The sequence below is a fragment of the Panthera onca genome, chromosome D3, assembly GCF_046562875.1.
Source record: "Panthera onca isolate mPanOnc1 chromosome D3, mPanOnc1 haplotype 2, whole genome shotgun sequence".
NCBI lineage: Eukaryota > Metazoa > Chordata > Mammalia > Carnivora > Felidae > Panthera > Panthera onca.
The window spans coordinates 22,052,523-22,078,054 of NC_138350.1; the positions used below are offsets into that span (position 1 = coordinate 22,052,523).

A 25,532-nucleotide genomic window follows, 5' to 3' on the forward strand; every position below is an offset into this window, starting at 1 on the left:
TATGCTCTAACCTACGCACTCACAGCAGCCGCACTTGGAGGTAGTAAACATTCGGAAAGGAGTTTTGTTTTTTAAGAACAACTGCAAATGTGTGGTAACCTTAGCTCGAGATGTCTTTCAGGCCTCTCACCTTGGAAGAGGATGGATTAATATGGCTAGCATATTCAAAAGCAGAGGGTAAGAGAATTTCCAGACAAATTTCTCCTTAGAGTCTCCTCACATTATTAGAGGTGTGGCCTGGCAAGAATCCTGGATTGTAGCCTCCAGGTTTCTTAAGCAAAGAGATCATATCTTCTAATTTTCCTGGATGACTAACTCCCACTTCCAAAGCCAATGCTGTCATACAAGGCACGGTGCCCAAATGTGATCACTCCCTGGGGACATCAGGGCGAGCTGGTTTGACCAGGGCAGGCCTTTTATGTAATTTGCTAGGCAGAGGTGCTTAAAAGGTTAAATTGTACTGAGTAAAGTCCCTCCCTCTTGCTGGGGAAGTTTCTAGGCTGGGCCAAAGCTCTGTGCCAGCAGGGCCTGGGGCCAGGACTGCTCTAGTGCAGACAGGCTTAGGAAAAGGGAGAAAGGTCACAGAATATGCTGGCAACCATTTGTAATGTGTCCTCTCCTCCCCCACCATCTTTTCCCAATTCCTACCTTTCTCTTCTCTTTTCAGGGAACATCTTTATCCAGCAGCCAAGTTACTATAATGACCTGGATGAAACCATGCCCACCATCCTTCAGGTACCAGCTCTCAGCCCTGCCCAGATCCCTTCTCCAACCCTGGACTTTCCTGGAAGAGCCCAGGAGAAATGCTTACTCCCTACCTCTCTCCAACCCCATCTCCAGACAGTCACTGTGTCCTGCCCCTTAGCACACACTTTCAAATTCACCCTTTTTCCCTCTTGAACAGAACTGAAATCTAAGGGCTGTCTAGCACTCATACAAAAAGAGCTTGGCTTCAATTGTGTGCTGTTCGCCAACAGCCGTAAGTCTCTAAGGTTACCCGTTTAAGATACCTGTGTTTCTCAAATAAGAGCTTTAAAGTTCTATAAAATTGTTTTGTAAAATAATGTTCATTGTAGAAAATTTGGAAATGATGGAAAAAGAAAAGAAAAAACAGAAAGAGGAAGATTAACCCATAATCCTACCACCAAGAGACTCCACTATTCACGATAACTTTTAGGGTAGTTACGTGCTAGCATACTTAAGACGGTGCAATGGGTTAAAGACTTACACGATTTTATGATGGACCGTTTTCTCCTCACCATTGATTTGCCTTTGATTTCAATATAGTTTCCATATATTGCCATCTTCAGAGAATCCAAAACATATAATATATTGCTAAATATATATATTTTTTTCTTTTTTTTTTCTGTATGTATCTTAAATTATTTATTATGATACATTTGCCCAACATATCCATTCAAGTAATATCTGCAGGATTCTGGGGGCTTTCCGTACATTTTGTCTTTTTAATCCTCACCACAGTCCTGTAAGAAGAATAACCCCCATTTTTACATTTTCCCATTTTACAGTTTCCACTCTGCCCTGCATCCCATCATTGTCTCTGGTTTCATAGGAACACTAGCATATATTCCAGAGATTCCAAGACAGCTTTCAGATCACTCATCCCAGACTGCAGGTCATGAGTTCCAGCTGTTGGTTTGACAGGATGTGAGAGAGCCTTTTCTTGTGTTTCACAGGTTTTTAGCAATATCCTCCAGCACTGTGGTTTGCAAGGGGATGGGGCCAGCGCCACACCCCAGAAGCTTGAGGAGAGGGGCCGGTTGACCCCCAGCGACATGCCTCTCCTGGTGAGGTTACCCTTCAGCCCAGCCTTTTTGGCTAGCAGGGGATCTGGCAGCTGCTTCCCATGCTTGTGGCCCTTTTTACCCAACTCCATAAACAGTTATTCCCATCACACAGGTTTAGACCATATCAGCAGGCTTTTTTTTTTTTTCCTCTGGGAGCTTCATTTATGGAGTAGTGGAAAGAACAGGGAACTAGAGTTCAGAGGATGGGAGTTTAATCTTCACTTAGTTCAGCACAATGAGCTCATTTGTGTTATTCATTGAGCCCTGTGTTCATTCAGCGAATTTATACTGAGGAGCCCCCAGCATGTGCTGAGCCTTCAGGATAAAACAGTAGGCAAAAGCAGACATGTGCCTGCTCTCATGGAGCTTACAGTCTGAGAGAGAGGTAAATACTTAAGGAGCCTAGACATGCATCAGGCCTTGTGCTAAAAGTACAGTAGATAGAGCAGGAAAGAGGCAGCCATGAGCTGCCCTCCTGGAGCTTCCAGTCTTGTGGGAAAATAGGCATTAAACAAGTGTTTCAGACAGACACACACTGAGTACTGTGGGAACAAGTCATTTTACCCCTCTGAACCTCAGTTTCCTTCTCTGTAAAACAGAGATCCTAACAACTGCTCAGCCTCGTTTTTAGAGTTGTCAAGAGACTCAGGGATGTGTATGAGAAGGTATTCCATGTTCCATCCTCTTCAAAATGTACGAAAGGTATGGGCTTGTTATTGTCCTCAGTGGAATGTGCCTTCTGTGTGGGACCACAGGCGTTGTCTTCAGGTTCAGGGGTGGTTCTCCTTCAGCTTAGAAGAGAGAACTATATTATCCTAGACCTAGAAGTAACCCCAGAGCTCACTGGGTCAATGCCCATTGGAGCTAAGGTAGCAAGACCTGAAGCAGGGAGATTGAGTAACTTGTACAGATTGCGCTCCTAGAGATGGAACAACCAGGCTTTGCACAGACATCTGGTCTTCTCTTCCCCCGACAAGGTATCTGCCTGATGGCTCCCACTGGCTTTTGTCAACTTTGTCTCAGACCCACTACAGAGCTGTGTATGGGGGCAGAGGAGAATAATGCAGTGTTTTCTTTTGGCAACAGGAATTAAAAGACATTGTTCTCTACCTTTGCGATACCTGCACTACACTCTGGGCCTTTCTGGATATCTTCCCTTTGGCTTGCCAAACCTTCCAGAAACATGACTTCTGTTACAGGTACAGTAGTAGTTCTGACTGCTGAAGTAGAGGTTCTTGTTGGCATCCTCATTCAGCAGATATTTACTGGGTACTTAGAATGTGCCAGGCCCTCTTCCAGCCTGGGCATACAGCAGTGAAGACGACAGATGAGGCTCCTGCTTGTGTGGAGCCTGCATTTTATTTATTTGTTTGTTTGTTTGTTTATTGTTTTTTAACTTTTGTTATTTTTTTTTAATGTTTATTTATTTTTGAGAGAGAGAGCACGAGTGGGGTAGGAGCAGAGAGAGAGGGAGGCACAGAATCTGAAGCAGGCTCCAGGCTCTGAGCTATCAGCACAGAGCCCGACGCGGGGCTCAAACCCATGAACTGTGAGATCAGTGACCTGAATTGAAATCAAGAGTTGGACGCTCAACCAACTGAGCCCCCCAGGCTTTCCAAGCCTGCATTTTATTTTATTTTTTTTTTTAATTTTTTTTTTTAAACGTTTTATTTATTTTTGAGACAGAGAGAGACAGAGCATGAATGGGGGAGGGGCAGAGAGAGAGGGAGACACAGAATCTGAAGCAGGCTCCAGGCTCTGAGCCATCAGCCCAGAGCCCGACGCGGGGCTCGAACTCACGGACCGTGAGATCGTGACCTGAGCTGAAGTCGGACGCTTAACCGACTGAGCCACCCAGGCGCCCCATCCAAGCCTGCATTTTAGAAGCATTCCCATTTTTAGCCAAGAACTCAGTAGGGGAGGGAATAAAAAAAACACCAACCAAGAATAGGGCAGTGTTAGTTCAGTTCTGTTCTTTCAAAGCCCCTATCATGGGCAGGCACAAGGGAGTAACAGACAATAAGAATTGGTCTGAGGACTTCAGCATCTAGTCTAGAGCACACACAGAGAGACATTCAGATTTGCTCACTTGTGGGGCCAGCTGTTGTGGCCATATTATGAAGTGCTCAGGGAACACAGAGGAAGGAGGCAAAGTTCTGTCTGGTGAAATAAGAGGTTTTAAGATGGTCTTTAAGTGACATCTGGAAGAATGAACAGGAACCTTCCAGAAAGAGTAAGATTACAGTGGTAGGAAGGGCATTCCAGGCAGGCAGAGTGCAGGTGGGAAGGCCCAGAGAGTGTCCAGGGAGTGCCAGGAAGTGGAGTGGGATGAAGCAGGGCCTGGGGCAGTAGGAAAAGGAGCAGGTAAGGAGAGTCTCCGGAGACGTTGGTAGAAGTCAGATTGTGAGGAGTCTTGAACTTGCTCGCGGGGAGTGGGGCCTTTATTCTGTAGGCAGTAGGGAGCCCCTGGAAGATTTATTCGAAAGGAGTTCTAGAAAGATCCTGCCAGGATGAGGAAAGATATAGAGGAGGATATGAGTAAAGAAAGATATAGGGAGAGAGACCCTCCTTGCCCGCTGGCACCACAAGCATCTGTCTGCTCCTTGTGCAGTGAGAAAGGGGTGCATGGCTTGGGCTGGTAACCTGCATGTTGCCTGGCAACAGTGGGGATTGGCTTGTTCTCAGTGGCCTCTGGCTGTTGCTCTTGCCAGGCATCATCTATCCCCACCACTCGCAGGAGCCTCTGGGAGCTACCCAACTCTGTCCACTCAGCCGTCGGTCCATTCAGTCATTTACTTGCCCATTCAACAACACATTTATCTAGTGCTGACATGTGCCAGAGATGGCAGCTGGTGCTCTGACCCCTCCTGGGTCTCTTCAGCTCGTGAAAATCAGATGTGAGGACTGATCAGCCTCCCAGAAGATGTTAGAATAAAGCACCAATCAGCACTTTCTCCAGAAGAAAGGGGTTAGGATGGGCCTGTAGCTGTCCACTTTTTGAGAAAGGTATCTTTTCTCGTGGTTAAAGTGGCATAAACTGGCAAATGCTCATAAGAAATTTGGAAAATTCTGGAAGGTAGAAAATTAAAATCACCATGAGAGATCAGGCTGTTCTTAGGATTTTGTACCCTGCTTATCTTCACTTATCATAGGAATTTTCTTTCTTTTCTTTTTTCTTTTCTTCTTTCTTTATTCCTTCCTTCCTCTTTCTTTCTTTCTTTCTTTCTTTCTTTCTTTCTTTCTTTCTTTCTTTCTTTCTTTCTTTCTTTTTCTTTCTTTCTTCCTTTAAGTAAACTACTCCCAATGTGAGGCTCGAAATCATGACCCCATCATCAAGAGTCACATGGGGCGCCTGGGTGGCTCAGTCAGTTGAGCGTCTGACTTTGGCTCAGGTCATGATTTTGCAGTTGACAAGTTTGAGCCCTGCATCGGGCTCTGTGCTGACAGCTCAGAGCCTGGAGCCTGCTTCAGATTCTGTGTCTCCCTCTCTCTCTGCCCCTTCCCTGCTCATGCTCCGTCTCTCTCTGTCTCAAAAATAAATAAACATTGAAAAAAAAAAGAGTCACATGCTCTACCAACTGAGCCAGTCAGCCTCCCCCACAGGCATTTTCCATTTTGTTAAAGCATCTTCTCAAATGTGGCACAGATTGCTTTTGAAAGGGTCTTTGGAAATGGAGGGTAATTTTTGGAAGAACTGACTTTCCTGCAAGGGTCAGTGAAGGCAGGGGAGTGGCTCCACCCATCTTGGGGTGAGGAGGAAGAAAGGAAAACACTGTTGCCTGCAAGTGGCACTGCCTTTGACCCACAAACAGAAACCACCTGGGGCTGACCCACCCTGTTCACGCTGTGCTGGAGGCCAAGAACGCTGGCTGAGCAAATGCAGCAAGCTCGGTCCCCGCAACTCTCTGGAAGGGGCTACGGCCACCACATAGCTCTACGGCTAATTCTCTCACAACAACCTCCGTCCTCTCAGATATCCTCAAGTATATTGGAGTGTCTCTCTCTGTGGCTTAATTTTATGAATGAATAATACAGTCACATGGTTCAAAACTAAAAAGGTATAAAATATATAACGAGGGGCACCTGGCTGGCTCAGTCAATAGAGCATATGACTTGATCTTGAGGGTCATGAGTTCAAGCCCCACATTGGGTGCAGAGCTTACTTTAAAAAAATGCATTAAAACAACAACAAAAATATGTATGTATGAACATATATAGTAGGGAAGGGGGAGAGGAAGACTTTTCGTTATATATATATACATATATGTATACATAGACTCACATGCACATAGTACATATAGAATGTGTATACATATATGTATGTAATGAAGTCTTCCTTTTCCCCTTCTTTAGTTCTGTTCCTCACGTATAACCATTGTTGTTAAGTTTTTTATAATGGGGTTTTCCGGAGATATGTATATAAATACACATATACAAGTAAATATGCGCATTATATATCACCCCCTCTGCCTTTTAAATTAACTGCTGACATATGAGTACTGTATGTATTTTTTACATTTTAAAAAAATTTTTTATGTTTATTTATTTTTGAGAGAGAGACAGAGCATGAGTGGGATAGGGGTAGAGAGAGACAGAGACAGAGAATACGAAGCAGGCTCTAGGTTCTGAGCTGTCAGCACAGAGCCCAACGCAGGGCTCGAACCCACAAACCGTGAGATCATGACCTGAGCTGATGTCGGATGCTTAACCACCTGAGCCACCCAGACACTCTGCATTTTATTTTTAAATTTAATGTGTATCAGTACACAAAGCATCCTCAATCTTTGGTATGGCTAGATAGAATTCCATTGTACTGTATGGAATGCCAGACCCCATAGATCGACCTTTAGATTTTTCTTCAGTTGTTTGCTATTACAGAAAAATGTTACAAAGAATAACTGCACATACATCATTTTGCACCTTTGCAAGTATATCTGAGGAATATTTTCCTGGAAGTAGAATCACAAGAACAGATGGTTTGTGCATTTTTAACTTTCACAGATCTCGCCAAATCGCCCTCCATAGGGGTTGTTCCAATTTACCTTCCCACCAGCAATGTATCCTGGCAACACCTGAATCTGTTTGGGCCAAATTGCCCTCTCTTTTTCTGGGTGCCATGCTGTGGTCCTAGTAAAGCCTGTCTCTTTGGGCCTAGTTACCCTCTGCTGTGTACAGGACTACACTAACCTAGAAGTTGCCAGAATTCAGCTGGTCGGTAGTTAAATGTTTATAGAGTACCTGCTACAAATTCAGCATCGTCTTAGGCACTAAGGCTACTGTTCTGGCTTTGGGAAGCTTAAGATGTTCAGAGGAAGAATTAGACTGCTGAAGAGAGGTGGCTGTGTTTTAAGTTGTAAGAGTAACATGTTCTGAGTGCCGTGCACCTAATTCCAGGAAGGAGAAGTCACGTGGGTAAGCATGATCTGGGAGCCTGTCGCTGGGATGGAGAGTTTGAATTTGAGTTGTGATGGGGGGTGAGTGTGAGGTTGTTGAGGTGAGAAGCAAGGTCGGCTACTCCGTGCTAGCTATGGATGTACCAGAGAGAGGAGCTACAGTGTGATGTCATAGGAGGTAGGGAGCTACTGGCAGGTTTGAACCAACAAAAAGAGTGACCTTGGGTTTTTCTCAAACCTCACTGAGTTCTGAGTAGCTCATTGCTACTCTAGCTCATTTCTAGGATGAGCCTACCTGGGTTTTGGTTTCCCAGTGAAAGGGGAATGTAGCTGCAGGTCACTTCTTTTTTTTTTTTTTTTTACATTTATTTATTTTTGAGAGAGTGAGACAACGTGAGAGTGGGGGAGGGGCAGAGAGAGGGAGACACAGAATCCGAAGCAGGCTCCAGGCTCTGAGCTGTCTGCACCGAGCCCGATGTGGGGCTTGAACCCACAAACCATGAGATCGTGACCTGAGCCGAAGTCGGACGCTTAACCAAATGAGCCACCCGGGCGCCCCATAGCTGCAGGTCACTTCTTGAGGCTTTTCCTGGACCATCCACAGCAGGCCAATCTAGGGTAAGCTTAGGGAAGAGCCAGGGAGTTTCTGGGAGAAAATTGTTGTGGTGACAACTGGGGAGCAAGAAATGGGCCTTCCCGCTTCCCGTGGTTTGCTTTGATTTTCTGATGAAGTGTGGTGTTTATGAACTAATCTTGCCTTTTCCCCATGTGTACCTCCACAGACTAGCTTCCTTTTATGAAATTGCAATTCCCGAACTGGAGTCTGCAATTAAGAAGAGGAGGCTTGAAGATAGCAAGTGAGCCGGGGCTAAAACTAAGCATGTTGTCGTGGGAGAGAGAGGCCCTGCCTTCCCCGGGCTTTAACATCCCTATCTCTAAGACAAGGAGGTGGCACCATGGACTGTGCAGCTCTAGCTTCATTGTCCCTACCTAGCAGCCTCCTGGCCCCTGCATCCTAACCTTTTCTCTCCGCTGTTGCTCTAAGCTCTTGGTAACTGGCATACTGGTTCCCCACCCACTGTTTAAACTGAGAAGCGGCCCTGGAATCAGCTGGCCTCTCAGGGCCTGTAACCCTTTGCTGACAGTGACTCGTGAGGCTTTCTCAGCTCTGGAGAGGGACACCTGCAGCTGTTGAGAATAAGCTCCCTTCAGGCCTTTTAATCTCCCAAATCTCAGTTTTTGTTTTTTTTTTCTCTCGGGGGCATTCAAAGGCTGCTAGGTGACCTGTGGCAGAGGCTGTCCCATTCCAGGAAGAAGCTACTGGAGATTTTTCACATCCTCATGAATCAGATTTGCCTCCTCCCTGTCTTGGAAAACAGGTGAGCCCTCAGGAGCAGCTTCCTGGGTAGAAGAACCCCTCCCCAAGCCCAGCAGAGGTATTTCCCTCATGTCATCTGCCCCCTTCCCTGCTCTGGGGTTGCTGAGCAGAGATGGGGAAAGAGACAAATGCCTCTTTCCTCCAACTGGCCTGGGGCCTTGCAGAGGGGCAGGGCAGACAGCAGGGAGGGGAGTTATAGATCCTTTGCATCGAATGAACTCCTCTTCCCTGGTGTCCTGTTCCAGCTGTGACAACATTCAGGGCTTCATTGAAGAGTTCCTGCAGATCTTCAGCTCCTTGCTGCAGGAGAAGAGGTGAGTGTGGCTGAGCGGGACCAGTCCACACAAGGCCTTACATCCCAGAGCCTCTACCCTATGCTCATCATGGTCTAAGGTTCTGGGATTTGTGGTTGGGCAGCAGACCAGTTTGCCCCAGCCCTGTCCCTTCCATCTGCTCTCTGCCTGGCAGGTTCCTCCGGGACTACGACACACTCTTCCCTGTGGCCGATGATGTCAGCTTGCTACAACAGGCCTCAGCAGTCTTGTATCCTACCACAGCCACTTGACAGGACCTGGCCTGGCCAGGTTGGAGTTGGGCTGCTAGGACCCAGAGGAGCAGAGGGAGGTTTATCCCCAGAATACTCAGGTCAGCCAGTTTTCCCCGGAGTGCCCACCAAAGCCCCAGCCCCTGTTTCTGGAGGAGATGACTACTCGGATCCTCGGAGCTGGGTGGGGTAGTGTCCTGCATTATTTAGGCGTTTACTGAGTGTCTAGGCCCATGTGACCAACATGGACTCAGCCCCACTGTCACAGACCTCATTGCAGGAGAGGAGACAGACAAGTAAACAAGCAGTTGAAGTGTCATATGGGAGAAATCCAGAGGACAGGAAAGCCAAGGAAGGCACCTAACCCTGCAAGCTCAGGGAAAGGCTGTGAGATGGAGGGGCTGTCCAAGCCGAGACCAGCAGAAGAAATTGGAGGTGGCCAATCCCAGAGTTAAGTGTTCCCAGTGGATGGAGGCCAGAGAGGCCCATCTGAGGAGCCCACAGACATTTTGTGTAGATCTCAGGGTGGGGCAGGGGGCCTGGGGTCTAGTGGGAGGAGGCTATGGCATGGCAGATGAGCTGGGGATGAGCAGACCTGCACGGCTCTGGGATGACTCTCACTAAGAAGTTTGGACTCTATCCTACAAGCACTGGGGTGTCATGGGAGAGTGTGAAACAGAGAGTAACAGGGTCGGTTTTATACTTTGGAAAAGCTCTGTCTGGCACAGGGAGGAGAAAAGACTGACCTGAGACTTCTTTGAGGCCCAGGGGCTGGTGAGGATACTGTTGCTGGCATCCAGGGATGGCCGGGGGGCGCTAGGTTAGAAGTGGAGGGAGGGAGTCTAGGGCAACTCCCGGATGTCTGGCTTGGCAGTGCCCAGGGTGGTAGGGAGGAAGGACAGGGAGGAGGGCCTGTGGGCCATTTTGAAGGCTGGGCTAGATTGCGCAGTCTTGCCTTAGGGATACCCTATGGGCCCCCTTTGCAGGAAGCCCTCAGTAGTCAGACAGGAAGCCCCTTTGGCAGTGACCCCATCAGGCAGGCCCTCCTCCTGGGGGTCAGTGCAGAGGAGGTGCTGCTGGCTCTTCCAATTATCAAGTCCTAGGATGCCCCTGGCCCTGTCTTCATCCAGAGCTGCTTTCTGCTGAGTGACAGGTACTAGGTTTCAAGGCTAGCATGGCCGTGGTCTGGCCTCTTTCCCCAGGCAGCCCTGGTACCTGCAATGCCCACTGGGTACAGCCCAGATAGCCCCTAACACAAGTCATAGGGTCAGATATTGAGAAATTATGTTGCCTTAGAGCTAGAGAGGCAGAAAAGGCTCTGGCACCGGAGAGAGAGACACCTTAACGTGTGTCACAGGGACGAGACTCGGACTGCCTACATCCTCCAGGCAGTCGAAAGTGCGTGGGAAGGGGTGGACCGACGGAAAGCCACAGATGCTAAAGACCCACCGGTGGCTGAAGACCCTAATGGGGTCATTGCGATGGTGGAACCAGTCAGTGGACCGTTCTCACATCTGGAAAACTCAGAGGAAGGGGAGGTATGTGTCTGGAGCAACATTTTCCCCTGCTTCCCCTGCCCCTTCCAGGAAACGTGTCCCTTCTTTGTTTCAGCTCTCAGAGAAAAAGGTTTCTTTTGGAGTTGACAGCCCTGAGCCTGCGGGTCAGCTCCGTGCTGCCTTTAGAGAGTCTGCAAGTCCCTTCAGCTGCCAAACCCCCATTTCTCCTCTGTAAAATGAAGTGATGGAGCTTTTTCCACGTGAAATCCTTCCCAGAGCTCTCCTCTAAACAGATCACCATGTAGCTGCTTTGGATGCAGTGGAGAGCAGCGTCTGGTCTCACTGCTTAGCCAGCCTGGACGCCCCACCGTGGGACTGCAGGGCTCCACTAAGCAAGTGTGGAAGCCTCTGGTGCTCCAGGCTCTTCCAGAACTCGCCAAATCTATGGCCATACAGATTGCCCACTGAGCCCAGGACTCTTCCCTGCAAGTTGGGAGGCAGTGTGACATAGGGATTAAGACCACAGTCTCTGTGGGTCTCTGGGGTCAGACAGTTCAGGGGTATACCCTCGTTCTGCCACTCACCAGCTCTGTGGCTGGAGGCACATCACTCACATCTAGCCTCTGTTCCCCATGTCTAAGGTGGGGATAATTGCCATCCCTGCCTCCACAAGGTTGTTGGGATTCCCAGAGCTATTGGGTGCAGTGCCCCAAGCCTGGCTGGCCCTATGCACTATTAACAGATGCTGCTCTCCTTCCTGTGTTAGACTCAGGCCCTGTGGCTGTCACAGGGCCTTGGAAAATGACAGTCCCCTCCACTCTTCCCACCTTCTTCCCCATTTGGCTTCTCTGAGACACGGATGATTTTTATTGTTGTTGTTTTGATTTTGGAATTTCCTTAAATGAAAATCCTAACAGAATTAAGCCGCATCAAGCAGGATATGAACTGAATCCCCCTCATTAAAAAGAATATAATCAAAGGGGAGAGGGGCGCCTGGGTGGCTCAGTCGGTTAAGCGTCCGACTTCGGCTCAGGTCACGATCTCGCGGTCCGTGAGTTCGAGCCCCGCGTCAGGCTCTGGGCTGATGGCTCAGAGCCTGGAGCCTGCTTCTGATTCTGTGTCTCCCTCTCTCTCTGCCCCTCCCCCGTTCATGTTCTGTCTCTCTCTGTCCCAAAAATAGATAAACGTCAAAGGGGAGCATCTCCGTACAGTCCAGGGCTGGTGGTTGCTGTTTCTCTCCAACATCAGCCGTTAACTTGTTAGAGTTGGAAAAGGATTAGTCGAAGCCACAGCCATTTGTGGGGTGTCTAGTCTTCTCCAGGCACCATGCTCAGCCTTATTCTCTTTGAACCATCTGAAACAACTCTGTGAGGTAGAAGGCAGTACTCCCATTTTACATGGAAGAAGCTGGAGTTCAGAGAGGGGAAGTGCCCTGCCCCAAATCACACAGCCAGAAGTAGCTCAATCACTAAGTCATAGAGCCACTCCCTCTTCACGTGGTTTCAGGAATTGGAGACTCAAGAGACCTGGGTCACTTGGCTGAGATCTTGGCCCAGGAATGGCAGGGCCAGGACTCAACCAGGTCCCCTGATTCCTAGTCCTGGGGTATTTGAGGTCTGTTTCCTATCACCCACTTGGCCTGGCCTTTCCCTCCTTCACGGTAGCTCTCTCCACAGTGTATGGGGGCAGCTGCTCCCTTGGGCCCCCCTGTGTGTGGCGTGGAGCTGGACTCCCTCATCTCCCAAGTGAAGGACCTGCTGCCAGATCTTGGTGAGGGCTTCATCCTGGCCTGCCTGGAGCATTACAGCTACAACCCGGAGCAGGTGATCAACAACATCCTGGAGGAGCGGCTGGCCCCTGCCCTCAGCCAGCTGGACCGCAGCCTAGACAGGTGGGAGAGATAGGTGGGAGGGGGTTCATGGCGCCCAGGCTGTCTCGGGGCCCTGGCCAAAGGTGCTCTGGGGGCCTTGTCAGGGCCCCTTCTTAGCTTCTCTGCTTCCCACACCTGTGCCAGAACTCTGCCTTCTCTCTCTTCCCTACGGCAGTGTTTCCCAGCCATTTAAATGAATGGCCTCCTTGGGAACACATCAGAACTTTAGGCCCTCCCGGAGGTTCTCACATGCCCCCTGCAGGGGAGAGAGTGTGCACAGCTGGACATTGCAGCTGCTCCTTGCTGGAGGACCCATCAGAAATGTGGGATGTGACAGAGGGGTTGCTGAGCCTTTTGGAGCTCCAAAGTCTCTGGCTTGCCCCTGTCATTGGCACCTTTCCAGTAGATTCCTGAAGGAGGATGGCCAGAGCTTCTCACTTTCTTCATTCCTACCCTTTCTGAGTTTGACCCATTGCTCCTCTGAAGGCCTGTGGAGCAGCGAGAATGAGTGCACAAATGGGTGTTTCTTCCGCAGACAGACGATGTTTATTGAATGAATGAAGTTAGCTCTGCCTTTGTACAAGTACCTTGGCCACTTTGTGCCCATTTTACAGAGGAGGGCACTGAGGCCCAGAGAGGTCGAGTGATCTTAGCTACCTATGTTATAAGACTGTTGTGAGTGTTCAATGAGGGAGGGAACTTTTGAGAAAATCTCTGAATGGCACATGGGACTGAGGGGGAACTTTGTGTCAGGCATGGCTGCATACCCAGGTAGGGGCCAGACAGGGCAGGTTTTTTAGATCGTGTCTCATGTGGCTGTTGAAGGGGAGTATAGAATCTGATGCATGTAACATGGTTCGGGTCAAGAAAGCACAGGTAGACATCAGCTGACCTTTCTCCCTCGAACTGATTTCTCTGTCACCCCCCCCCCCCCCAGACAGGTGAAACCAGACCCAACACCCCTGCTCACATCTCGTCACAACGTCTTCCAGAACGATGAGTTTGATGTGTTCAGCAGAGATACAGTGGACCTGAGCCGGGTGCACAAAGGCAGGAGGTGAGTGCAGTGGGCTGCAGGGTGCCAGGCACCCCAACTCTGTAAGTGCAGTGAGAAAATTGAGAGAAACTAAGGTCTCTGTGTTTACAGAACTGGCTTGAGTTTTGGCTCAGTGTCCCCCCCAAGCAGTCCAGGACCTGTGTGCTCCCAGCAGGCAGGAGCAGGTTCTCTGATACTTATATGGTAGGCTCTGACTCTGACAGGGTGTTTTTTTTTTTTTTTTTAATGAATCCCCTTGTTGATAGCAAAAGGCCAAAGGGACCTAAACTGTTCCCCTCTTCCCTTCCTACATCTTGGGATGTGTCAACCATCAAATCTCTGGGTGATAGAGCTGAGCAGTACTTCCTAGAAGCTGCTCCTCGACCTGATTTTCTCCATTCTGTGGCAAAATGCGAAAACTAAGGACCTGTACTAAGTCAGCTTTTCAGAAGGTGAACATACTCAATTTTAAGGTCTTTCTACTTATTTTTAGTTTATGTCCTTCCTACTTTTTTGGCATTGAAAAGTCCATTTATGATTTATTCATTCACTCAACAAATATTTGCCTGGTGCTCATGGCATACTAGGCCCTGGATTTATCAGGTGCTGGAGGTGTAGTGGGCAGTGAGACAGACATGGCCCCTGCCTCTGTGGAGTTTTCACTAATCACTTTGTCAAACAAGCAAAGTAAAATTGCAAATATAACAGGCACTGTAAGGTGCAGGTGTGTAGACTTCTGAACCTCTGGTAGAGGATTCAATCTAGAGAGGAAAGCTTGAGGAAATGACATGGGACCAAGAGTGGAAGTGTGAGGAAGGGCCAAAGGGCCAATTCTGTAAAGAGCGGGGAAGGAGAAACTTTCTAGGCAGAGTGAAAAACAGAGGCAATGGCCACGAGGTCATGGGGAACATGATGAGGGTCCCATGAGCTGACATGTTTTGGAAAGATCACCTGGCTTTGGAATGGAGGCCCACTGGAGGGACCAAGAGTCAGTAGTGATGATAGAGAGTTCAAGAGAAATGACAAACCCTTGACAACACTATGCTAGCCCCTAGAGTTCTACTAAATTGTATTGGTTCATGAAATCCAGAAATCTGGGAACTGCTGGATGAGTACAGCCTGCCCTCCCCCCATCGTATATATGGAGACAGCAAGGTTCAGAGAAGGGCAATGGGGGACCTGCCCCGTTCTTGTGATAGGAGCCCCAGTGGCAGAATTACAAGCTGCTTCTTTGGTGAGGGCCCCGTGCTGGAAGCTTGGCTGGCTGAGGGCTTTGGGGAGCGGGCACAGGGCAGCTATAAAGCCATCTGGCTGGCTGGACAGGAAGCATTTGTAAACTGCTTAGTCACACACGTTGCGACATCCCCAGATCCCAGGCAAGAGATGTTATCCTACATCCGTGGCCACTGTTCCAGGTCTGAATGACCCTCTGCAGGTTCTGTTGTGGAGAAAGAGGCAGATGAGGAGGGCCGGGCCCTGCTCCTAGGGCACTACAAGCTGCCAGGTGGAAAGTCTAGGAGGCAAATGTTTACTGAACTCCTTGTGCTGGGTAGCCCAGGGGCTGGGGATTGCAAAGAGGCAAAGCCTCCATTCATGTGTTCATTATTTACTTATTCATTCAGCAAATATTTATTAAGTGATCTACTAGTGCCAGATCCTGTGCTAGATACCAGGGAGACAAGGTGAGCAGGGCACCCGGGCCTCGCTCTCAAACGACGCAGAGACTGTGGGAAAGATTTAAACCATTAAACAAGTAGTGACAGAGTGGGAGAGATGCCGGGGTGGGGCATACAAGGGCCTCCATAGGGACTCTTGTCCTAATCTGGGCAGGGCAGTCAAGGGGCACATGAGAAAAGTAGCACAAGGTCACGCTTGAGTTACAATGTGTGTATGGGTTAAATCAGATAGGATGCACTCAGTGGCTCAAGTAATAGGGAAACCTGTCCCTTGTACGAAAGGGAGTTGCAAGGTAGGTCTGTCTAGGTTTGGTTAACCTGTGGTACAGCCTCATCATCAAGGATACATCTTTTCCATCTCTGCGAGCTAGTTCCTTCGAAGCCACTGGGTGGCCACAGCTGTTTCAGCCATGACCTCCAGAAATGACAGTGCCAAGAGGAAGTCTGGACCAGGTCTTCCTGTGTTTCTCTTATAGACCAGGAAGCCTTTCCCAAAAGTCTCCAGACTCCACTCACATCTCAGCGGGGAACTGGGTCACAGGGCCAAGGTCCAGGGCTCCAGGAGAAGGGGGAAAGGTGGAAAGACCCGAATCAAATGAGGGTGTGTTAGGAGTGGGGGTGAGGTAGAGGGTGGCTGTTGGGTAGAGGCCAAGCACAGGTGCTGCAGGTATACCATAGCTACATGAAGGAGGCGGTGTGTATAAGGTGGGGTCCCATAAATTCTTTGGACTGAACAGTGGTACCCTGGAAGATTATGAGTGTTCTCCCTCAAAACAGGCTCTATGGCCAAAAAAGTCTGTGCACTTTCTTCTTGGTGAGTCACAGAGCACATTAGCACATTAAAGGCTCTGATAAGTCCTGCAGTAAAAAGAAATAGGATTCATTTTGTTGAGCCCAGTATGTGCCAGGTTCATTTCTAGTCATCATCTTATTTCATCCCTGGAATGCAGAATTAAGATTTGGCAAGGAGAGGCACCTGGGTGGCTCAGTCGGTTAAGCGTCTGATTCTGGTTTCGGCTCAGGTCATGGTCTCGTGTTTCATGAGTTCGAGCCCTGCATCAGCCTCTGCGCTGACAGTGCAGAGCCTGCTTGGGACTCTCTCTCTCCTACTCTCTCTGCCCCTCCCCTGCTCACTCTCTCTCTCTCGAAATGAATAAATAAACTTAAAAAAAGACTTGGCAAGGTTAAGAAGCTTGCTTGTGATCGCACAGCTCAAGAAGTACCCCAGCAAACTTGAGTCAGTAGACCTGTGTTCTAGCACTGTGGCTCTGCTGGTAGAAGCTGTGTCACCTTGGGAAAGTTGCTCTGCCTCTTGGGTTTCCTTACCTATAAAAGAAGGGGTTTGTTGCCTCTACAGGTCCCTTAGAAGTTCAGAGGTGGCAGTCACACCCCTAAGGGCCAGTTTGAGTTGGGCCTTGAAGGATAGGCTGGAAGAAGTGAGGAGGGGAAGAGTGACTCAGCTTCAGGGAAGCCCACACATTCCCTGGGTTCCCTGAGGAAGCACCTGCTCCGAAGAAATCTCTGAAGCCACTGTTGCCTGTGTTTCCAGACTTGACTGGAGTTTAGGCCTCAGATGAATCTTTTCCTGGCTGGTTTTGACCCTCACTTTTCTTTTCCTTCCTGGCTCCAAAGGGGGTCATGGGACCAAAGCTGCACCTCCCTGGACGGGGATGCCCAGGACACCAGGCTCCTCTGTCCCTGCCTGTGTCCTGTCCCAGGTGGGTGGGTGGAGTTTGCAAGGCTTCTCTGGCCCTGCCAGGGAGCCACATAACTAGAGGCCCACAGTGGGGCCTTCCGCACAAGAACTAGGGACTGGATGGACCAGGAGCTGTGGGATGTGGCAGAAAGGACAGTGATACTTCTCATTCATCCTTGGACGCCTGGCTCAGCACAGGCCCTGGCACCTGGTAGGCCCTCAGGAAATGTATGTGGAATGAGTAGATGTGTTCCTTCCAGTGGCACTAAACACCCGGGCCCCCTTCACTTGCTCTCTCTTCTCCAGCCCCACCCAGCCTGGTGAAGAGAGCCAGGTAGGAGCCAGGGCCACAGGCACAGGCCCCTTTCCTGGCGTCATACAGAATTTCCCTGTGGACCAAGAATTTTCCCTGGTCTAGATCAAATGCCGCCGCCCCCCCTGCCGACCACCACCTCACAGGGCCTCCATTTCCCACCCCTTCTCCCCCCACCCCCACCAGCTAGACCCCCTAAGCCAGGGGGTCTTGTTTCCAGGGCATGCTTGCGTCCATTCAGCACATTTCATGTTAGCTGCCATTTGCCTGCGACCCTCACTGGACTGTGAGTTCCATGAGGACAGATCCAGATCTTCCTCTTTTTGAATCTCTCCCCAGCTCAGCCTTAGTCCCCTCCCTGGCATGTAGTAGGCCCTTAGTAAAAACTACTGAAGGAAGCCAAATCCTGACCTGCCCCAAGCTCCCAGGCAGATAGCCTGAGAGACTCAGACCCCTGTCCCTCCCTGCACCAAAAGCCAGTTAATAGAAGATTTTAATGGAAGCTGTCTATGACTTTGTATCTCTTCTTCTTTTTCTTCTTCTTCTTCTTTTTTTCCCCCTACCTTTGATACATTCCAGAAAACTGATTTCACAGCTAAGCTGGATTTTCTTGCCTGGCATCTCATATTGATTTTCCCCTGCAGGGCTAGAAACTACATTCCACAGGCCTATGTGTGAGACAAGCCAGGTTTTTCTACAGATTTGCAAAGCCACAGTCGAGAGGCCTCAGTCCCGGCTGAGGCTCCGCCACAGTTCATTGATCCCAAACACGTCCCTCTCCTTCCCTCCACCACACCCACCCACCACACCTCACCTGTGATATAACAGGAGTTTAACTTTTGGGCTTTTTCTTCCAATGCAAACTGACATAGACGATTGAACTGTGGAACAGATAAAAGGTCACCGTGAGGAAGCAGGGGTAGGAGGAAAAGGGCAGGACCCCTGCTTGCCCCTCACACCCCAGAGGTCCCCTGTGGCTCCCCTGAGCTCAGTTAGAAGGTCACATATGGCCTTTCTCTTTCTTTTTTTTGTTTTGTTTTGTTTTAATTATTTTTTGAGAGAGAAAGAGAATAAGCGGGGGAGGGGCAGTGAGAAAGAGGGACTGAGGATCCCAAGCAGGCTCTGTGCTGACATCAGAGACCCTGATGTGGGGCTCAAACTCACAAACCATGAGATCATGACCTGAGTTGAAGTCGGATGCTTAACTGACATCCATCCAGGTGCCCCTGGCCTTTGTCTTTCTTAAATATTTGTTTTCTAAAAGGTTCAAATAATGCCAGGAGTAACCATTGTCATTTGGTGGGGGACTTAACTAGCCCTCTCTGTACATTGACTTATGTAAATTATATGCACTCATAGGAACAGCTTGTTTGGCTGGCTTTCTGTCTTTTATACAAATGGGATCATACCATATACATTTTTCTGCAGCTTGCTTTTTTCCTTGGGAATAAGTCTTAGAATTCTCTCTGCATCAGCACAAACAGTTGAATGTCATTCTTGATAACTGCCGCCTGGCGTTCTGTAATAAAGATGTGACACAACATTTGGCCATTTCACTTGTGATGGACACTAGTTGTTTTCTATTTTTCGCTGTTACAAACAACACTGAAAAGAAAATTCCGGATCAGACCTCTTAATGCTCAGGGCCAGCGTTTCCCTCAGGTGGGTGCCTCAAAGAGGAATTTCCTGGCCAAAGGGCGGGCACATTTTACATTGCAACAACTGTTTTGGAATGCCTCCCAAAGTGTCTGGACCTGGTCACGTGGGCACTCCCAGCGGTGAGTCCCACCTTCCCACACCCCTGCCAGTGTTTGATACCACTTGTCACAGTTTGTGCCAGCCTGAGCCTGTGGTGCTTTGGACCCTGGCACTTGCAGCCTTCAAAGCCTCATGGTTTTCTGCGCTGTCCCCTCGAAACTCCAGGAAGGAGGAGAACACGCGGAGCCTGCTGAACGACAAGCGGGAGGTGGTGGCACAGCGGCAGCGCTATGAGCAGTACAGCATGGTGGTGGAGGAGGTAGGTGGCCCCAGGCCATTGGGCCTTCGCCGGGTCGGGGAGAATCAGCCAGCCCTGGGCCCCTCGGCCCCACGCTTCTGCTGTTGCAGGTGCCGCTGCAGCCAGGTGAGGGCCTGCCCTATCGCGGGGATGACTATGAGGACGAGTACGATGACACGTATGATGGCAACCAGGTGGGCGCCAACGATGCTGACTCGGATGATGAGCTCATCAGCCGCAGGTGAGGCCGCAGGGCAGCTAGAGGGCGGAATCCCAGGGGCACAGCGATTCTCCCAAAGCCTCTTGTGTACACAGCTGGGGAGACCAAGGCCCTGATTACGTGAGCAAGTCAATGGTAGAGCCAGGGCCCAAACTGAGGCCTCTTGACTCCTGGTCCAGTGCTCCCTCCACCCCCAGTCACTCCCTTGGCCATTTGGCCCAACCCATCCTGAGTGGGGCAGCATTAATTTGGTTTCAGGCAGTCATTTTACATTGTTCTTTTTAACTACAGAAAACTCTCCCCAATAGAACCTTACAGAGATTTCCCAATGCAGATAAAAGCAGAGCTGCCCCAGCTCTGGCTAAGCCCCCATATCAGACTCTGGTACCCTCAGAGGGTCCGGGGACTGGAACAAAGCTGGCTTGAAAAGCACTTTGTTTTTTTTCCAGCTGCCTGAGCCCATCCCCATCCTGACAGCCCCCTCTCACCCAGCCTGATTCCCTCCTCCCTGAGGCTCCCTCTCCAGGTTTAATCTAGTCTTTGATCTCACTTTCTCTCTAAACCCTCAGGCCCTTCACCATCCCTCAGGTGCTGAGAACCAAAGTGCCTGGAGAAGGGCAGGAAGAGGACGAAGACGAGGAGGAGGAGGAGGCTGAGGACGAGGCTCCCAAGGTACCTCATTGGCAGGTGGTAGATGAAGGGGAGGGTGTGGTTCTGAAGGGCAGATTGGGAGCACCGTGCCCCTGCTTGCCTGCAGCTGGCTTTCAGGCAGCCCCAGCATCCCTGCCCAGGAGAAGAGGGGCTCCTTCAAGCCTGAGATGCCCACTTGGAGAGTTGCTGGCTTAGAACTCCCCTCCACTACTCAGTGGAGGCTCAGGGGCCAAGCCTTTGAGCTGCTGGGTTCATGAGGCCCAGGAGCCTGGGGGCCGAGAGAGGGGCAGGCAGTTCTTGGCCACCATGCTCAGGATGCCAGTTCTTAAACTCACAGAGGTGTTAGAGCCCAAGGGCCCTTGGAGGTCATCTGGGCTGGTGGGTTTGCAAATTGTATTTTTTAGCAGCTGAACTTTTTCTTCAAATGAAATCTTAACTAGAACCTCAACATATGAAACAGATAAGGACGGGATTGCTCAGCTTGAACCCGAGTGGCACCCTGGGACCCCCTGTATCCCCTCATGCCCTCCCACCAGGGTGACAAATTCAGATGTGTCCAGGCCAGGCTACCAGGATAAATGAGTAGTGGGTCCTGATGGAGACTGTGACTAGTGGAACAGAAGTACACATACCCTCTGCCCAAGGGGCTCCTCAGCATAAATGTAGGCCTAGGGCTTCCAGGGCTTTCCCTTCTTCCCAGGCAAGAGGTCAGCCTGGATTTTTATGTAAAATCTCCCAGTTTTCAAATGTTATCAGTTGTACGTGTGTGTGTGTGTGTGTGTGTGTGTGTGTGTTAACAGTACAGGCCACCAAAAGCTATCTGTGGTTCTTAGGCCACAGCTTTTCCTGCTGCTAGTCTAGACTCCTTTGTTTGTTGATCCCTCCCCCCCCCCCCAAAAAAAAACAGTCTTTGAGAGAAGGTACTCCCTTGGGGCACCTGGGTGGCTCAGTCGGTTAAGCATCCGACCCTTGATCTCAGCTTAGGTCATGATCTCACAGTTTGAGAGTTCAAGCACCACATCAGGCTCTGTGCTGATGGCAGAGAGTCTGCTTGGGATTCTTTCTCTTCCCCCCCACCTTCTGTCTCTTGCTCTCCCCCCAATACATAAATAAAAACTTAAAAAAAAAGAGTGGGTACTCCCATAGCACATTGGTGGTGGTGCTAGAATGAGAACGAGTCAGCTCCCAGGGGCAGCTTTCTTGGCTTTCAAGACCCTATGTGGCCTCTCATGGTGGCCATCTTGGCCTGACCCCCATTTGTCATCCATGCTCCAGCTATGGTCCACTCGCCCCCTCATGCCTGTGCAGGAAGCCTCAGTCCCTTTAGCTGCCTCCCCATCACAAAAGAGGTGGGAGGGACGGAGGAGAGAGGCTTCAAATGGAAACCTTGGACCAAGCAAGGGTGTCTCCTTCTGGGACATCACCCTGCCATAGCCTGGCTTTCCCTCACTCCTAGCATGGAGGCATCAACAAGATCCAGTCAGGCACAGCCTCACCACAGCTTTGGGAAATAGAGAGGCTCATGACTCTAGATTTTTTTTCTCCCCTCCCCTCCACAGCCCGACCATTTTGTGCAGGACCCAGCGGTGCTGCGGGAGAAAGCAGAAGCCAGGCGCATGGCCTTCCTTGCCAGGAAGGGGTGAGCATTTTCAAGCGCTGTTTCTGGTGGGAGGGGACCCATCCGGGAAGGGCTCAGCCAACCACCTAGGAAGCCCACACGTAAACCTTGAGTGCTTTACATGTGTTAATTTAACCCTCACAACAGCCCTATGAAGTAGCCACTGTTATCATTATCCTTACTTTACAGAGGAAGAAACAGGCCCATCCCCATCCCTAAGCCCTCCTCTCCTTATTGTGGGCTGTGGTCAACCCACAGCGTGTCCTTCCCTCAGCCAGGGACCCATCCAGAGGCAAGGCTCAGAGAAGAGAATTCACTAGACACAGGACCGGCCAAAATCCCCACAGCCCTGCCCTTGCTGGGCTCTATTTCTTCTCCCACTGGAAGCTGGGACATGGGTTTCCTGGCCCAAGCCGTGCGTCCTCTCCCAGAGACCTCTGAGAAAGGCAGTGAGCTCTTCCCATCTCCTGGGGTGGGTTGTTCTTCCCTCAGGTACCGGCACGACAGCTCCACAGCAGTGGCCGGCAGCCCCCGGGGCCACGGGCAGAACCGTGAGACAACCCAGGAACGCAGGAAGAAGGAAGCCAACAAGGCGACGCGAGCCAACCACAACCGGAGAACCATGGCTGACCGCAAAAGAAGCAAAGGCATGATTCCATCCTGAGGCCGCCATGGCAGGGCCAGCCGGGAGGCAGCGACACCAGACCTGCCGGGCTGAGTTACCATAGCCTTGGGTCTCCTCACCAGTTGGCCTCCTGCCAGGGCCCCAAGTTCAACTCCACCCCTCAACAGCCTCAGCTTTGCAGCCCCTGAGAAGGCCGCCTCGTCGTCCACCAGCCAGCCGTGAGCGCCTTCTTGCAGAACACACAGTGCCTTATCCCACAGTGGAAGAACCCCTGGGGCAGGAAGAACCCCAGCAGGCAAAAGGGATGGGGACAGAGCCCCAAGGCAAGCCCCACAAACCTCGTGCAGCAAGACACCACTTCTCTTTTACCCCGGACGGCAGGAAACCTGTAAATTTAAAAAACAAAAACAAAAAAAGGCCTGCAAATAAAATTTTTGACCCTTTCAAGCAATGATCCATGATGTGCCCATGGCCCGCTCCCCCTGTATCCCATTCTTCAGTGACGGCCACCATCAGGAGGGCAAGAAAGCCGGATGATCACCCGCTCTTCTCCTCAGCCTTTGGCGCTTGCGTCTCATTGTAACCCCTCCTGATGTTGCCCTGCTTTGCCGTGTGGTCCTGAGCACATCACTCCCTTCTCTGAGTATCCAGTCCCTGCTCGTGGAAGGAAGAGATAAAGGTGTGAGGTCCTGTGGTCCTTCTGTACCCTCTCGTTCAGTCCCTGCGACCTCCACCTAGGGAGGTAGGTACTATTTCCTAGTGTAGGTGAGGTCTAGGTGAGGAAGGTGAGGCACTGAGAGCTGAAGCTGCCTGCCCAGGCAACAGCTAGGAAGTAGGAGAACAGGGATTAGACCCTCAGTCTGACCCCTGGTCTTTATAGGGTTCTAGACCCCCATAGGTGGTATCATCACCGTCTCTTAGCTGACTCGAGGACGCCTTTCCAGTAACAGCCAAAACCTGAGCTTGGTACTTCCTGGTTGTGTGTACACTCCATCAAATCCTCCAAAATCAGGGGGTCAGAGACCAGAAGACACAAATGAGGATGTCACTGCCAAGCCCTGTTGAAGGACTTGGACCTAGTTCCTCAAAACCTCCTCCCAGTGTGTGTGGGGGGGGGTGGGGGGGTGGGGGTGGGCAGGCAGTTGGTTCACAGTGTGGCAGCAGCTGGCAGGCATCCTGATTCCCGCCTCCCCCCCCCCCCCCCAGAACACTGCCAATCAACAGAGGATCAGCAGTGGGGTATTTGCTGGCCTGATCCTACCCAGCCTAGCCTGAAGTCCATCCATGGATCCAGGCCCCTGCCCAGCTGGACCTTGACAAATCACCGTAGATGCTTGTGCAATTTATTTGCACGTGGGTAGGATGAGTGTCTGGAGCAGCCAGGCAGACAAGCACTTGACGAATTGGTTTTGTTAGGTCAGCTGCACAAGTGAAAATCAATAGCAATTCCTCTGAGCCGCACCAGTTCTCCTGGTGCATTTGAGATGCAGAGCGGAGATGGGAGTGGTGTCTTCCCCTCGAGCTGCTGAATTAGGTGAGATCAGGCTGGGGGTCAGCCATTCTGACAGGCAGCAGGAAGACTCTGTTTCCTCCCAGAGGCATTTGCCAGGGACCATAGAGGCAAGAGTCATTTGTTTTCTCTCTCCCTGAGCTCCTCAGACCTAGCTCTTGTTCCTGGAGCAAGGTGAGGTGAGTCGGGGGAGCTCTGGGCTTTACCTACCTTACTTGTTACGGTTCACACAGCCCCTCTCACCTTCATTTTGTCATACGTAGCTCCTGACCGCTCGGAGCGGTGTTCAAGCCTCCTACTGGCATCCTGGTTTAAAGAATTTGAGAAGACAAGCAATTTTTCAAATTTCCCAGAATGTACTGCTAGGTCAAACTGGATCTCCCTTGAAGAATCATGTTCTTTCTCATTTCAGATCTTGAGGGCACCCTTTCAGGGATGCTTTGCAAACACCTCACTCAGGATCATCCAGAACAGTGCTGGTCGGCACACCCCTTCACCTCTCAGGGCCTCAGTTTTCCCATCTGCAAAGTGGGTATATTGGTCCAGGTGAATGGTTTCCACCTGGTGCCAATTAAGTCCTCTGAGGAGGCCCCAAGGTTTAAGATGAGCAATGGCACAAGTGTTACAAGTGAGGTGGGATGGGAGTCTGAACCCTGCTCACTTGATCACTGGGCCCCATCACCCCACTACTCCTAAGCAGGAATTTCTAAGTGCCTTCTCTACACCCTGTTAGAGAACATGACTATCACAGGCATTTCCTAGGAAGCTTGTACGACCTAGTGCCTCCAAGAGGACTTAGGACTTTGAGTGTCTTTGTTTCTAGCTCATGAGTGGCAATGATGGCAGACATGTTTGTTTGAACAGTGCTTCTGTGCCTCTGTGAGATAGGTAGGGCAGAGCCTGTCGTTGATAAGAAGGGACCCGGGAGCCCAGGGAGGGCAATGAACTTGTCCAAAGCCCATGGCAAGTTAGCAGCAGAGCCTGGATGCAGATCCTTTTTGAGTTCCAGGTACTGTCTGGAAAAGGAAGTGATTGGCAAGAACCTGCCTGTCCCTGTCACACTGGGAGCTTGGGCTAAATAACACAGGGAAGGAAACAAAACACAAAAGTAAACCCACCAAAAATGCAGGGGGTGGTTATAGAGCCCCCTTCTTTAAAATGATGTCAATGAACTCTTAATAGCAATGTAAAAAACTAAATATTGACAAATAAGTTGTTTGAGTTTTTTTTGAAGAGAATAAATTGAATGGTAATGCATCATGATTGTGAAAATATTTTTTAAAAATTTGAATACAGACCAAGTCTGGAAAGGAATGTGCATAAATGAAAATGATGGTAAGACCATGATATTTGTAATGAGAATAAAAGCACTTACTGAGTACTTACCATGACTAGAGTATCTGCTGGGCGCTTTCCTTATGTTACCTTGTTTGATTCTCACAAGGTAGGTACAGAGGAGAAAATCAAGGTCAGAGAGGGTAGGTGACCAAGGAGGGATTCAGTCCCAGGATTGTCTCCTAAAGCCCATGCTCTTAACCCCTAAACCACATGCCATTCCTTTCTTGCCCCCACATCCTTATCCTTGTTACTGCTGTTGCTACAAAGGAGAAAATAACAAATCAAATAGCTGCAGAACAGGAGGATGGGAAGTCCCGTTTTGTCAGGCCAGGTTGATGGGACTCCACTAGTATGCACGCTCCAC

General features: G+C 50.1%; 1 protein-coding gene across 2 annotated transcripts in view; it reads left to right on the forward strand.

Moving 5' to 3' along the window:
• Positions 1–25,093, forward strand: part of ASCC2 (activating signal cointegrator 1 complex subunit 2) — a 42,997-nt gene extending 17,904 nt beyond the window's left edge. For both annotated transcript variants that reach the window (XM_060612766.3, XM_060612767.3), the window contains 15 exons: positions 668–735; positions 1,698–1,808; positions 2,895–3,007; positions 7,984–8,058; positions 8,473–8,580; positions 8,825–8,893; positions 9,048–9,122; positions 10,481–10,661; positions 12,296–12,510; positions 13,427–13,546; positions 19,134–19,227; positions 19,317–19,447; positions 19,996–20,098; positions 21,637–21,716; positions 22,188–25,093. In XM_060612766.3, coding sequence (XP_060468749.2) covers positions 668–735; positions 1,698–1,808; positions 2,895–3,007; positions 7,984–8,058; positions 8,473–8,580; positions 8,825–8,893; positions 9,048–9,122; positions 10,481–10,661; positions 12,296–12,510; positions 13,427–13,546; positions 19,134–19,227; positions 19,317–19,447; positions 19,996–20,098; positions 21,637–21,716; positions 22,188–22,359 — 1,715 coding nt within the window. In that variant the 3' untranslated portion in view covers positions 22,360–25,093. The remainder of the gene's footprint in view (positions 1–667; positions 736–1,697; positions 1,809–2,894; positions 3,008–7,983; positions 8,059–8,472; positions 8,581–8,824; positions 8,894–9,047; positions 9,123–10,480; positions 10,662–12,295; positions 12,511–13,426; positions 13,547–19,133; positions 19,228–19,316; positions 19,448–19,995; positions 20,099–21,636; positions 21,717–22,187) is intronic.
• The last annotated feature ends 439 nt before the right edge of the window (positions 25,094–25,532 follow it).